Source organism: Pseudorca crassidens, chromosome 11 (assembly GCF_039906515.1).
Source record: "Pseudorca crassidens isolate mPseCra1 chromosome 11, mPseCra1.hap1, whole genome shotgun sequence".
NCBI lineage: Eukaryota > Metazoa > Chordata > Mammalia > Artiodactyla > Delphinidae > Pseudorca > Pseudorca crassidens.
This window is the reverse complement of record NC_090306.1, coordinates 80,860,157-80,875,981: the sequence shown is the minus strand read 5'-3', so window position 1 is coordinate 80,875,981 and position 15,825 is coordinate 80,860,157. Positions and strand designations below refer to the sequence as shown.

The 15,825-nt window shown below is 41.8% G+C and overlaps 1 protein-coding gene across 2 annotated transcripts in view; it reads left to right on the top strand.

The window, feature by feature from the left end:
• Positions 1–282: 282 nt before the first annotated feature.
• Positions 283–15,825, top strand: part of FGD6 (FYVE, RhoGEF and PH domain containing 6) — a 109,896-nt gene continuing 94,353 nt past the window's right edge. For both annotated transcript variants that reach the window (XM_067697569.1, XM_067697568.1), the window contains exons 1-2: positions 283–509; positions 6,802–9,226. In XM_067697569.1, coding sequence (XP_067553670.1) covers positions 494–509; positions 6,802–9,226 — 2,441 coding nt within the window. In that variant the 5' untranslated portion in view covers positions 283–493. The remainder of the gene's footprint in view (positions 510–6,801; positions 9,227–15,825) is intronic.

The window sequence follows — 15,825 nt, the reverse complement described above, 5'->3', positions numbered from 1 at the left end:
CTCACAGTTCACGCCCCTTTTTCAGGCCCGCTCATTGGCGCTGAGCTTGAACGTGTGGGCGGGAGGGGCGGGAACGGGCGGAAACTCGGGCCCCCTGATTGGAGGAGGCTGGGGCTTTTGTCCGCTTTTTACAGCCGCGACTAGCAGGGGGCGCCTGGAGCTCTGATTTTTTTTTGGAGCTGGAGAAGGGCGCGCGCCGGCGAAGCCGCGGTGAGCACTGCTCGTGTGCGCGCGTGGCCGTCTGCCGGGAGCTCTGCTGGGCGGCGCTCGTGCCCGCCCGCCCGTCGCCGGCGGCTCGCGCCCGGGAGCGCCGCCGGGTCCCCGGAGCCGGCCGCGTCCTTTGTGCGGCGCTGGGGTTGCGCCTCGGGGCCGCGGGACGGAATGTGGGCTCTGCCGGGGCTTTTCTCTTCTGCCCAAACTGTTGAAACAATGGACTGTAAGGGGAGCGGGGATTGAGGGGGGCGAGCGGGGAAGCGAGCTGCACGGGGGAATCATGACTTCTGCCGCCGGTAAGTGACGGCGCTCGCGCTGACGCTGGAAAGTTTGTAGCGAGCGCTGCAGGTCTTGGGCTCGGAGCAACTTTGTCCTCCTGGATGGGTTAGCGATATTCCCTCTACCTTTCCTCAGGACTGTGCGGAGGAGACGGTGTTTGCTGCCGGATTTTTTCGTCCCTTCGTGCCAAGAGGGGCTCTTTGGAAATAGTGTGTCTCTTGGGACCTCCTTTTAAAAGAAGACCGTGTTGGGGGCTCTTAGCGCCAGGTGAAACGGGAAATGTAAAGAGGGCGTTTACTTTTCTCTCCTAAAATTTGAGCGACTTTGCTTTTGCGTATGAAAATAGTTTAGATTCCCATGTTAAGAAATCAGTTATTCTAGGAAAGGGCAGTGTTCCCGGAGTGTTGAACTCGGCGACTAGGCTGAGTGGCTTTAACCCCTAATGTCGACTGGAAACCCTGACCCTTATTAAGTAAAGAGGTTTAGACATTTTTACTCCTGTTTTGGTGGTTTTCCCCCGGTTACCTGAGGAGCAGAGGAGTAGAATTGCCGATGCCAAGGTTTTGGTTCATCTTCATCCAATTTTTAATGGATTTTCCCCCCTATTTCTACCTGGTTAGTGTAGACAAAGCCTGATTTTTTTGTCTGCCTCCTGTCGCCGTTTCCCTTTATCCAAATGGCAAAGCCTGTTGTATTACCTTTGTGTAGACTTTGAAGAATTCTGGACGTTGTATTTCTAAACATTCTGAAGGAACAGTTCCTATTTTCCAAAATAATTACTAAAGTGGTGTTAAATTCACTTATAAGAACATAGGTTAATTTTTAAGCCAGAACTTAATAACGTATTCAGTATTAAGAAACATTTTTGCCCACGTTGTAATAAATAAGCTTTCATTAGACATTTTATAGTAAAATAGTGTAAAGCTTCACCACAGTTACTTCTAGAACCGGCATGTAAGTATCAGATTAAATTTTCTTAGCTTTTCTTGGCATTTATTTTAAATTCCTGCATCTTGTAACTGTCAAACAGCACTCTAAATATTCTGGTTTGTATTCTTTCTAAAGCCTAGATATATTGGAGGTTGTACGGCTAGGTGTAGTCAGATTACAACTAACGAGGCAAGAAGTTTAGCCAATAGGAATAAGAAAGCAAGGGATGAAATGTTCCCATAATAGTATTCCTGAGGAAGATGTTGTGGATCTTTCCTTTTTGATGCTATATGTGTGTGCAGGAGATATGTCATCGTGTACTGGGAATTATGTTATTTATAAACTCTCTTTTCCTTACCAGAGGGAGGCTTTCTACTTACTTGAGGTGAATTATTTTCATCCTAAATTTCTGTGCCTCACTTTAAGTTTTATTAAGGAACAAGTCTAATTTAATTTCAGTTTAAAGTGGTTGGAGATTTTAAAATCCTTCCAGCCAACTTTAACTCTCCTCTCCAGTGTCAAACACATTTAAAATTCATACCTTATATGTATCAGTTTTCAGTTCCAGTCCTAACAGTTTATAATGAACCCATACAGAAGCATTTAATTCTACATTTAAATATGTAAACCGGATCTAGGTCTCAGTCTGGAATTTTATTATTCTTTCATTTGAATGACCCTCGAATAATGCAGACTATTTTTATATTTTATCAACTTTATAATTAAAGAAGTCCACAGACATTTTTGTGGTGTTTAAAAGAGGGACACTTCCTGTGTTTAGCTGAGTTAGTTGGTTTTTAGCACGGTTTGCTGAGAAGCATTAACTACTTTTTCATTCTCCCATCTGTTAAGATTTATTATTTTTTCTCATGTCTAAATGGAGAATATGGAAAAGAACTGGGGTTTTATTTGTATCCTATTCTTATAAAATTATGTGTTCATCATTCTTACAAGCTGTTTATGATGCTCTTTGGAACAGTATTCAGAATTCATTAAAACTTTAGGAATGTTATTTGAAGTTGGGGGAGGGGATGTTTGTTTACAGGGACTCTAATCTGTGGTATTTGGGATGGTTGGCTTAATTTAAGGCAATAAGAAAAATGTAGAACATCTAAGATATATGTATCCTGAAGAAGAGCTTGCTTTGTTTTTCTGTGTCTGTGAAAGAGTAGGCCCACAATAGAGATTTTAGAATTATTCTAATCAGTATATGAAAAAAGGAGAGATAATTATAGAAATATATTTCATATATTTTTGAACATGTACAGGTCTCGGTGTACATGTGCTGTGCTTTGCTTTTTGGCTGGTCCAATAGCTAAGAAAGTGTTGCACGTGGACCGCCGCCATCTGTGTGTAATAGATGATGAGTGTGTTTGTAATTGTTAGTAAAATGGTACTAGTGCTTTACTTTCTTACCTTATTTTTCCCTGGAGCCAAACAGCTGTGTAAATAAAAGATTTGCTGCTATGCTCTAAAAAGCTTTGGGTCTGACTGTTGATACAGTATTAATATCCAAAGGTGCTGGATCCATTTCCAAACATCGTGCACTTATTTCAAGAGTTTGACATCGGAGCAGACCGTAATATAAAGGCTTGTTATTTTTTGAGCTGTGTTTCTTTCAAAATAGAGCCACTAAAACATAAAGAAAAAATTTTAAAATAAAAAAAATAATAATGATGAAGGACTTCAAATATTGCTATTCTATGACTTAGTTGAACACTTGTTCCTACTAATAATTAAGAACTTAGGGACTTCCCTGGTGGCACAGTGGTTAAGAATCCACCTGCCAATGTAGGGGACACTGGTTCAAGCCCTGGTCTGGGAAGATCCCACATGCTGTGGAGCAACTAAGCCCGTGGCGCCACAACTACTGAGCCTGCACTCTAGAGCCCACAAGCCACAACTGCTGAGCCCACGTGCCACAATTACTGAAGCCCGCGCGCCTAGAGCCCGTGCTCCACAACAAGAGAAGTCACCACAATGAGAAGCCCGCACACCACTAAGAAGAATAACCCCCCCAAAAAAAAGAATAACCCCCACTCTCCGCAACTAGAGAAAACCTGTGCGCAGCAACGAAGACCCAACGCAGCCATAAATAAATAAATTTTAAAAAAGAAGAACTTATTCAGTAATCCTATTGAAGTTGATTCCTGTTAACTTTTCAAAATATTCTACATTTAAGTGGATATTGATTTCTATTTAAAGAAATATCTTGTTATTGAGATATAGTAAAGACTATGCGTATGTGGCAGCTCTGACTGTTCCCAGGCCCTATGTTTAGCATTGGGGATACAGCAAAGAGACAAAGTACCTGCCCTCCTGGAGCTTGCCTTCTAGTGGTGAAGACAGAGGGAGGTACACGGAAGAAAAATCACACAGGGCAAAGTGGCTAGAGAATCTAAGCGTTCTCCTGAAGCAGATATCTCCTGAAGTTATCATCTCAGAATCATTTAGGCTTTAGAGATCTGTTCAGCTCCCTCATTTGCAAGTAAGGAAACTGAGGCAACCAGTTCTCCACAGAGGCACACCCAGTTATGTTATTGGCCTCCTCCAATACACGGTTAGCTAAGCCAAAGCTCGCAGTTCTTTGTTTAATTCAGTGAGTATGTGTTGAGGCAGTTAGGTACATGATGCTGCGCTATATCTGTTGGTAATTGACCATAATTCATATAGTTAATTGAATTTCTAGGACACTAAGAACAGAGATTTGTGAAAAATGATTGAACTGAAATAGCAAAAATTAGTTGGGTAAATGACCCTGAAGCTTTTGAAAAGGCTCTAAGATTCAGAAAGTAAAAGATTAATGAGACAGGGTTTTTTTTGTTTGTTGTTTTTAGTTTTGGTAAAATACACCTAACATAAATTTACCATCTATACTATTTATTTTATTTTATTTATTTTGGCTGTGTTGGGTCTCCGTTTCTGTGCGAGGGCTTTCTCTAGTTGTGCGAGTGGGGGCCACTCTTCATCGCGGTATGCGGGCCTCTCACTGTCGCGGCCTCTCTTGTTGCGGAGCACAGGCTCCAGACGCGCAGGCTCAGTAGTTGTGGCTCACGGGCCCAGTTCTTCCGCGGCATGTGGGATCCTCCCAGACCAGGGCTTGAACCTGCGTCCCTTGCATTGGCAGGCAGACTCTCAACCGCAGCGCCACCAGGGAAGCCCCCAATCTGTACTATTTTTTTTTTTTTTTTTTAGGGTACGCGGGCCTGTCACTGTTGTGGCCTCTCCCATTGCGGAGCACAGGCTCCGGACGTGCAGGCTCAGCGGCCATGGCTCATGGGCCCAGCTGCTCCGCCGCACGTGGGATCTTCCCAGACCGGGTCACGAACCCGTGTCCCCTGCATCGGCAGGCGGACTCTCAACCACTGCGCTACCAGGGAAGCCCCCGTCTGTACTATTTTTAAGTGTACAGTTCAGTAGCGTTAAGTACATTCATACTGCTGTGCAGCCAATCTCCAGAACTCTTTCCATGTTACAGAACTGATTTCTTTTTTTTTTTTAATTTCTTCAAAATGCCCAGAGGTAGGATGTTTTCAGAATGCTTACAGAAGTGAAATCAGTGTGATGGTCTGTCTGTTTTCCTTATCTTGAGTAAGATGGGAGGTAAGAGGCCTAGGGCATTCATACTTTTTCTTAAGACTTGACTTTATATGTCAGGAGTTTAATAGACCATTACACCAAGCTTTATCATTAGGCTTTGAATGGTTTTAAAATTTTTTCTACCTAAGAAAACAATAATAACACGCTTATTGAACACAACGAAATTGCATGGTGTTGGGAATTTGTATTGTCATTTTGGAAATACTTCATATCTTTTTTATTATAACATTATCCTGAGGAATTGAATGAGAAGGCATCTGTCATCAGGTGATCTTGGTTGAACAGAGTATTAGGGGTTTGAGAAATTCTTCCTCGGTTGGTAAAAGGAAGTAGAGCACCCTACTCTTTTTTTTTTCCTCACTACTCATGTCCCTGTAATATCTTCCCGGGTTGGAGTGTTATGACTAATTTCCTTTGTTGAAAAGAAACTCCTCACCAAGTGAAGAATTGAAGCCTCTGTGTATTCAAGTACTTAAACAATGTCCAGCAGATGATATTTTGAAAGGTTTATGTTTATGTTTTTCACTAAGTTTTCATTAAGCGTTAGATCCTGTTGGAGGAACAAACATAAGTATTAGAAGTATAAGATAAAATACGTTTTACCTTGTTTTGGGAAATATGATGGGGTGATAAGTGATAGTATAGGTAGAAAAACATAAAAGAACGTTTAAAATGAGGATGTTCAGAATCTGTGTAACTTCATTTTATAGGTCTTTTGTGTGAAGCTTTTTTTTTTTTTCTTTTTGCGGTACGCAGGCCTCTCACTGTTGTGGCCTCTCCCCTTGCGGAGCACAGGCTCCGGATGCCCAGCCGCTGCACGGCACATGGGATCTTCCCAGACCGGGGCACGAACCCGTGTCCGCTGTATCGGCAGGTGGACTGTCAACCACTGCACCACCAGGGAGGCCCTGTGTACCTTTTATTTAGGTTCCTGTAGGTTAGTAGCAGATCTTTGCAAATCTAGCACAGTGTAATAGGTGCTCATTGAGTTCTTTTTACATAATGCCAAGAAAGAATTGCTACAATAGGAATTATGGTCATCTTTTAAATGCACTAGAATAGTGGTTATAAATGAAGAGTACACAGCGTAATCACCTGGGGTAGAGCGTAGGCCTTGACTTTTTAAAAATAAAGCTCAGTGAAGGATTATAGTGAAAATTCCGATTTGACAACCCCTGCACAGAAAAAATGCCAACCTTATAAAGAGCCTCAAATATTATAGTATCATTACTTTTCAGTTTGGAAAATTTCTGATTTCTGTATTCCTTTTTAGGTTATTTTGTGGTTCTAGTGGGATAGGTCATTGATAAAGGGCATTCATACAATTCTACTGTATGTCATTGAGGTAGAAGAATATGTACTGCTTATTCACATGAGAAGCTTAAAGAGTTGCATCCTACATAAACCTTAGGCAGATTCAACTCTTAGCACTCAGCAAATGAACTGAAGTGCCTTCTCCTACATACGGATCTCAAGCAGAAGCCAGTTACTGTATTTCATTTAGTGTTGCCTGAAGATATGGTAATCCATTCCAGAGTTAGAAGAAAAACTGTATTGGACTTATTAAGCAATGTACAATATATGCAAAGCTATGTGTACTGGAACTGGAGGGCAATTTAAGGAATTTTCAAGAGTAATAATAGACTCTGAATAATATAATATAAACTACCTAGTAAAATGCAAGTTCAGCATATTGTCAAAAGTAAAAATGTCATCAAATTTAATCATTTATCTTATGCTTTGGTTTTTTGGTTATCAGATTTTTTTTTTCCTTTCTAGAGATTAAGAAGCCACCAGTGGCCCCCAAGCCAAAGTTTGTGGTGGCAAATAATAAGCCAGCTCCACCTCCTGTTGCACCTAAACCTGAGATCGTGGTTTCTAGTGTTCCACAGTCAACAAAGAAAACCAAACCAGCAATAGCTCCGAAACCAAAAGTGCTGAAGGCCTCACCCGTTCAAGACATCAGGCGGTCACCATCAAGGAAAATCATCGTGAACCTGGAAGAGCATAAACAGGAATCCCCTGAAAGCATTGACAACTCTAGCTGCAAAAACAGAGGGCATCGGAGCAGTGATTATATTTTACCAATGTGTTCCTGCCGTTCTGAGTGTAACCATAAGCTTGGAAATAGAGAAAATTTGTGTGTCAAGCAGCTTGTCTTAGGGCCCCTGGAAATGCATGAAAATTTAGAAAATAATAAAATTGGTGAGTCCTCTTCAGCTATAAAAACTCAGCGTAAATGTGATTCTAATGATGAAAAGATCAAGAGCCAGAGTGAAGTAGTTTTAAAGGCAAGCATCCTGGAAGAGAAGCTCAAAGATGTTTTAACGCAACGAACGTCACCTTTTATTTTTCCACAGAAGCACAGATTCACAGACAGTCCAGAAATGAGTGATGGCTGTAATTCCAACAGACAATTCAGAATTGAATTTGCAGATTTGTCACCGTCCCTGTCCAGCTTCGAAAAAGTTTCTGATCATCACCATTGCCACCTACAACTTCCTAGTGATGAATTTCAAAATTTTGAAGCTAATCAGGGTGACAATGAAAAAAGCAACACTCACTTTCATTCATCTGAACAAGAAGCTCTAGAAAATGGTAAAAGGAGTACTTTTTTATCTTCAGATGGAGATATTAAGAAATCAGAAGTCAAAGACCTTGGTCCCTTGGAAATTCACTTAGTACCATACACCCCCAAATTTCCAACTCCCAAGCCCAGAAAGACACGTGCTGCACGCCTATTACGCCAGAAACAGATAGATACTCCTAGCGAAAGTAACGAAGAACCAGAGAATGTAGACAGTAGCTCTCTTTGTCTTTTTGAAGATAGTTTGAAAAACAATAAAATCAGTGTTTTTCATCGGAATGTTTTGTGTAAGCAGGAACAGGTGGACAAAGTGAAGCCAGGAAATAAAAGTGAATTGAATGTGGACTTTAACGGTGACAGACAAAACTTAATCAATTCACAAAAACCTTTGAGTCCTGAAACATCTTCCTTTGAAAATATGGCGTCTCCTTTAGAGACAGACTCTAATTTGAATTCTGACAAGACAGGAGATGGTTCTAGTATGTCACCTGCTGTGGACAAAAGGACCAGTTTTATCAGATGCAGTACTCTATCTATGAGCCTGCCCAAGCAACTCAAATTAACCTGCACCGAACATTTGCCTACTGCCTGTAACCGGGGAGTGTCTGCCCCTCAACTGCAAAAGGAATCTATGATAAAAGATGAAAGTTCCTCAAGAACTGTCCCCAAAAAACCTCAAAGACACAGCTTACCTGCTGCAGGAGTGCTTAAAAAGGCTGCCTCAGAGGAGCTTGTGGAGAAAAGTTCTTATCCCTCAAACGAAGAAAAAAGTGCAGAGAAGGGTTTAGAAAGAAATCACCTTCAGCATTTATGTGCCCAAAACCGTGGTGTGTCGTCCTCCTTTGATATGCCTAAACGGGCTTCAGAGAAGCCAGTGTGGAAATTACCTCATCCTATTATACCCTTTTCAGGGAACCCAGAATCCTTAAAGTCTGTTACTGTATCCTCAAACAGTGAGCCTCCCACTGCCCTGACCAAGCCTAGAGCAAAATCATTATCTGCTGTGGATGTGGAAAGGTGCACTAAGCCTTGCAAAGACTCTCAAAAGAAGAACTCTTTAAAGAAGTTGCTCAACATGAAGCTGTCCATCTGTTTCATGAAGAGTGACTTCCAGAAATTTTGGTCCAAGAGTAGCCAACTCGGAGACACAACCTCAGGCAGCCTTGCGGGTGGGGAGAGAAAAGGGAGTGAAAGTGATTGGCATGGCTTGTTGGTAGAAGAAAAGAGAAATAAACCCATTAAGGCATATTCGGCAGATAACTATAGCCTGGAATCCCAAAAGAAGAGGAAGAAGTCGCGGGGCCAGACCAGTGCAGCTAATGGACCAAGAGCTGAGTCTTTGGATGAACAAATGCTCTCCAGGGAGTCATCCTCGCAGGCACCTTGCAAATCTGTTATAAGCGGCTGTGCGCCGGAGTATGAAAATATACGCCATTATGAGGAAATACCAGAGTATGAGAACTTGCCATTTATTATGACTGTGGGGAAAACTCCAGAGCTGGAATGGCAGAATTCCAGCAGTGTGGAGGACACTGATGCAAATGTGTATGAGGTAGAAGAGCCATATGAAGCTCCAGATGGCCAGCTGCAACTTGCACCCAGACATCAGCATTCCAGGTAACACTTAGGTGTCAGACAGATACCACCCTTTTGCTTGCATCACTGAAATTAACCTTCAGCAGCCCTGTGAGGTAGGTTAAGATCTCATACGTGGGAAAAAAATCACTTCCTGAGGGAGTGGTTTAGTTAAGCGTATGTTAAATTGTTTCCAAAGTGCAGTCTCTTTTTATCATATAGTGGGGATGGGTGTTTGCAATGCAGCCTTTATGTAGTTGACTTATTTTAGTAGCTGATTCAAAGAATTTGAACCAGTGGTAGTAGTAGTATAGGTACTACAAGGAACACCTAGAACAGAAACATCCCAGTTCCTCTAAAGCACCAACTTGGAAGTCATAGCAAGAACCTACGGGAGGAAAATGGCCAATTCAATGAGGTTTATTTGCTAGGTGTAAGAAATCTGTGAAGTTTTTGAAATCTGTGTTTACCTATGTTGCCCTTGTCAGGTAAAACCTCTAAATTTGCAAAATTCACTACTCTTTGAGGATTAGTTATTTTGCTTGTTGAAGGCTAATTAACAACTTCAGATAGACATAGGAAAAATGCAGGAAAAACATAATTACTGTCCTTTCTCACTTTTGTATGTGTACTTCCTACCTCTGGTGTACCTACTTCATCTGTCTTAACTGAAACCTGTGGTCTCTCCCGTTGTGGAGCACAGGCTCCAGACGCGCAGGCTCAGCGGCCATGGCTCACGGGCCCAGCCGCTCCGCGGCATGTGGGATCTTCCCGGACCGGGGCACGAACCCGTGTCCCCTGCATCGGCAGGCGGACTCTCAACCACTGCGCCACCAGGGAAGCCCTTCCATGTGGTTTTTTGTTTGTTTGTTTTCGAAACCTTGCACATTCTTGATGGTCCTGCTCAGCAACCCTTTGCATCATGAAGCTGCTACACTTACTTAGTGGGAAGTGTTTATTTCCTATTCTGACTTCCCAATTATGCTGTGGTATCCTTTATCTCAGTCTGATTTATGGTAGAATTGTCTGATTGGTATTTGGTTTTAAGCTCTAAGCGTTCTGGTCATATCTTTTTGTCCTGCATAAGGCCAAGCAAGGGTCTTAGTAGGAATCAGTAGATGTTGGTTGAGTAAATGAGAGAATGCGTGAAAGAGAGGGAAAGGAGGTAACTGTGGAAGCAGCTTCCTTCTCTCTCCCTAGTCACAACGGGAGCCTTGGCATTGTACTTAACGTGTTTTGTGTTTAACACGAAGTACACAGACCCTTTTTGAAGTCTTCATATTCTTAGGTTACTAACTTCAAGCCTTTGAGTGCTTAGGTCTTAAAATAGGACTTCTGTAGAAATAGTAACACATGTGGCACATAGCAGGGGCTCAAAGAAAAGGATTATTGGGTGAATTGAATAAATCAAATTATTAAGCAAAAATCGCATCAAGTAAAGTAAATAGTTGTTTTCACTTTCAGATGGTCTCCTAGCACTTTTCTTTACTCAGTCCTCTCTGCCCTTCCTCCTTTAACCCATAAAAGACTTACCTTCCTTGTCTTACTTCCTTTTCTCATATCTGACTTCATTCTGTTTACAACTGTCTACTCTCTGAATGTTAGTACCTAGGCAAAAGCCTCTCCCTTGGCATAAACATTTCAATGGAGAGTGGAGTTAAGTATCCAACTTAAAAAAAAAAAAGTCTATTTTCATGCCTGCTTTTCTCACCATGGAACAATTTTGTTGGTACTGCCTTCCTTTTAACAAGTTTTTGTGTATTATTTTGTGTGTGTTTGTGTATGTAAGGAATGAATTTGGCTTCTTTGTGACATACTACTATCCTTAGCTAAGATAGAGTTTTTCCTTAAAATTGGAGGTTTGGCCCTTAGTGTAAGTTTCCTGTTGGCCCTCAGGCTTAATCTGAAGGGTTTGTCATTATCTCTAACACAATAAACTTCTAGAACTTGTTCTTATGCCTTTAGGGCACTGCTGCTCGGGTGAGGGGAACCAGCATGGAAGGGGTTAAGGTTCACAGCCAGCCAGTGCAGCTGGATGGCATTCATAAGGAGGGTTCTTTCTCAAGGCCACAGGAAACCGAGGGCGGCTTTGGACAGGTTGAAGCTGTCAAGTAGGGCAGCCTGGTGAGGAGTGGGTGAGCTCTGCTTTTGAATTTTGCTTTCCATGGAGATTTTTGTTTAGGCCTGGAGCAGGGAGGCCTAAACTGGCTTGAGATTCCTAAAATGTGCTAGCTGAATCAAAAGCCTTCAGTCATAGGGCCATACTAACGGTTCTGCCTGGGAGGTTGTACCTTTTGTAAACAACATCACGTAGAAGGAGAAAGCAAAATTCAAGCCTTCATGAGGAGGACACCTGGCCAGCCCAGAATAAGGTAAATGAGAAGTGGGGCATCCGTTTCAGGTGAGCTGAGTGGATCCACGTGGAATCCTGTTTGGGAATATGGCTGTTGAAAATATAGACCTGTGTTTTAGAGTAATTAACTCAAAATCCAACACCCTAGTTTTCTAAAATGATAAGAAAAAACACAGATGAACCCTGTTTAAGATTCTTCTGCTGAAGTGAATCAAGAGAGTGTCTTTAACAGTTTCTTAGGCCTCGGGGAAGAGGTTTTGGATCTTACAGAGGGGACTGATTCACAGACTCATTAGTTTTACTGAGTCTACATATATAACCAGGAAGATTCTGGATTAGTAAACAGACATTGGCCAAGCTTGAGGTAGCCCATATGGTCACCTTCTTTAGAGTATAGATGTTTCATGAATCCAACTACTTAACATTTACAAATTTATAACAACGTGTTTATAACTTATCAGGAAAGAATTGCAGGCAGCCCCCAATTCCAAAAAGGATTGTGTTCTAAAAGTTCATGAAAATTTGGAACTCAGCATGAGTTTTCCAAGGAAACAGTTGTGGAAATGGTGGTAAAGTTCCCAGTTTAGTCCCCCAAATATATTAACCATTACGGTACTGGCTTCCCCTTCCCTCTTCCCAGGAAAATTCTTCCTCTCTGTGCTTTGTGCTGATGCAGGAGAGTTGGCCAGGGTGGAGTTGAGCACCGGGATGTCAGTGGAGCAAATCTGCTGCTTCTGAGGCTACAGGGTTTGTGGAAAGGGTGAGGTGACTAAGGAAAAATGAGGAAATTGGGGGCTGGGCTTGCGGTGAGAAAGACTGTAAGGCGCTGAAGGCACTGCGAGTGATAAGGAGAAGGGAAGGGCTGGGTGGTTGGGAATTAGGCTGCAGTGGATTTGCTTTCCCTCTTTTCTTCTTTATTATTCCTATCCCTCCCCTTTCACCCTCCCCAGTCTCCTTTCTCCTGAGTGGAAGAAACTGAGGGAGGGAGCCTGGATGGTAAGGAGTGGCACTAGGAAGGCTGAACGGCCAAATCTCAAGGGGAAGGAGGGTGAAGCCAAAGAAACATAGCTTTAGGTATTTCCAGGTAAGTCATCATTGGGCCATTGCTGTGAGTTCTCAGAAGCAATTTTGTCTGAAGTAAGATTGTGAGCCACTTTGGAGTATTCCAGTGAGTTTGGGGTATAGTTACCCTCTTCCTTGATATGTTTCAGACATGATAAATCTAAAACAACTATCAGACAGTGGGCCTTTTTCTCTCACTGGCATGCAGGTGATGAGTGCTCATTTACTACTGTTGTTTAAGAAGTGTGATTTCCATAAGGAAGTTCCTCAAGTTTGGACCTCTGATATTAAGGAGTTAGGGACAAATCGCAAACTATTCGTGCCCAAACATTGGAATTTTCCTCTTAAAAGTGTAGCCGATTTCTTGATTCTATAACCAAGAAAAATTTTCCCTGGAAACATTCCAGGGTTTTCCTCTGTTGTTTTAGTTTGTCCTTATTACAAGCACTTGGAAGAAAATGTGTGGTAATTGGGTTTTCCTGGGTAATGTAGCAAGTCCTCAGTTTATTTACTGCACAAGGCTGACCATGTGTCAGGCACTGTGCATTCAAAGGTGGAAGGGGGTGCTCCTCCCTAGGAGTTTCTGCCCAGTGAGGTGGCTCAGTTATAGGACACATGGTTTTGGTAATCCAAGCTTTGTCTGAGTTATATCCCGCGCAGGGTGCATGACTTCACAGAGATGGTGACACTTGACCTAAGGCTTATAAAATGGACAAGATTGGATTTGGCATTTAGGAGGTCATTTTCTAACCTGGGTAAGAGCAGCTTCATTGTTTGTTTTCTCCCTATTTTAAACACAAAACTGGGCTTAAAGAGCTGCCGAATGGTATTTCAAGTCTCAAATCCCATTATGGCATTTGTGTCATAAATCTTCAGACCCAGTCTAGAAGCTATCTCTTGGGTTGCATTTACCATCTAGTGGTATTGTTGGGTTTTAATATAATGATGAAAGTATAAATTAATAACCCCTAATGAGCATTTCCATGGTTGTCATAGCACCAGTGAGATTAAGCTCGCTTAGAAGGTGAGGGTTGGGACTCATGTGTCTCAACAGCAGCCCTTTCCTGTAAGTTATTTTCAGCATCAGCTCAGGAAATATCAAACATTTGTATGGCTCTTTAACTCTGTGTTTCTTGTGTTGGAACCATAGCCACACAGGTTTGGCAAATCTATTTGTTTACATACTTACCCTACATTTGAAACTGCGGATTTTATTTCTTGGCAGTAAAGCTTTTCTTTTTTCCTTTTAAATATGTATTAGGAATTAGTTAAAGTGCAGTATTTTGTCCAACTATATTACTTTGGTCTCATTCTTGCCAAAACAGATTAAGTGATATTTTATCAAATATATATGCTTTTAAGTGATAGAACGTCACTTTATACTTTTAGAGTGCATATTTTTAGCCAGAGATGGAAAAACAAACATCCTACATTGTGATTGTGTGTACACACACACACACACACACACACACGCATCCTGTCTTCCTTGGTAAAAATATATTGTTTTGAGATAGCTTACATTTGCACATTTGGGGGAAAAAAAGGTGGCATTATTTTTTGAGATAAATGATTGTTTTTCCATTGCTAGGTTTTTATTAAATTTTGAATAGTAAAAATAAAATATGTATTTTAAAAATTTAGCCAAGGTTCTCATTTTGTTTTCACGAAATTGCAATTAAAAATTATATCAGTGGGGCTTCCCTGGTGGTGCAGTGGTTGAGAGCCCGCCTGCCGATGCAGGGGACACGGGTTGGTGCCCTGGCCCGGGAGGATCCCACATGCTGTGGAGTGGCTGGGCCTGTGAGCCATGGCCACTGAGCCTGCGCGTCCGGAGCTTGTGCTCCACCACGGGAGAGGCCACAGCAGTGAGAGGCCCGCGTACCGCAAAAAAAAAAAAAAAAAAAAAATTAGTGATTTTCAAAAATGAAAACACTGAACAAGGAGGTGGAGCTGGGGCACAGGACCATGGAGGTGTGTCCAGTGTGGTGTATCTTGGCGTGGCTTTTCAGCATCAGCATTGCACGGTCCAACTGGATCTGACCCTCCAGGTGACAATGACACACACATAGCCCTAACAGTTTGCAAGTTGGGAGAGGGGTATAGGTTTAAATGCAGGTGGTTTGAAGGAGGTATGTTTAATAAAGGCTTTGATTTAATCTTGAAAAAAAATTATATCAGTGAGATAGAAATTGCTTTGCAAAATGAGATTCTGACCTGTTTTCTGGAGAAATGTTCCCAACATAAACTTTTTGGGGAAGGGCAGATGTGGAAAGGATGACAAAGAGGGCCTTCATTCTTTTCCTAAGCATTTTTAATTCCTGTAAGGACCTGATAGATAAAGATAATCAGGCAATCCATCAGTCTGTGAATGGATTAATCATATTAGTCGGATGTTTGGAACCTAATGAATTTTTGCAGTAGAAATAACCAGAGTAGGAGTTGGGTTCCTGGCCAGCCCACAAGAGCATCGTTAGTATATGAAAAACGCAATGGAAAGTAACAGGAAGTGAGACTGGGACAATAGCATTAAAACAGAACAATAAAGTTAAATAAATCGTTTTTATGACTCTTAAATGCTGGTGTATCCAAAGAGGAAAAGGTTAATGTGTTGATGAGGAAAATATTAAGGGAGGAGGGAACAGGATGAAGAGGTGGAGAAGATGACCTTTGGCTCACCAGTCCTCCAGGTGGTTCAGGGGAATTCCAGATGCAGGCTCCTGTTCAGATATAAGGGGATGAGTGTATTCAGATTTCAGGTATTCATAAGTAATGCCTGTGCTTGTATGATACTTTGGTAAGCTTTCTGTGTTCTCCCAGACATTTCTTTTAAATGCATCATCTTTTCCTGGAGTTGCATAGATTAATTTGGTATTTAGGGAAAGCCCTTTATTTAAAAAATAGACATGTTTATATGAGCCTGTTTATTTTAATACTTTATTGAAACTATATTAGGTACAAAGAGAAGGTCGAGTCATGGTACTTTTGGGTGTGGGAAGCTACAAAGCAGTGCTGACCTTTTTATTAAAGACTGAGTTTAAAAGTTAAGTTCAAGAATGGAACTGCCGAATTTCTTCTGGGTGGTATGGAAAAACTACTTTGGTGGTTTGGTCTGGGTCTGGTAATTGTGGATCTGTGGAGGGAAAGAGTATTTGCAAGTAGTTTTGACATCAGGCAAAGACAGCCTATCACCGGGGCTATAAAAATTGGGTCTGTAAAATAGACTCTC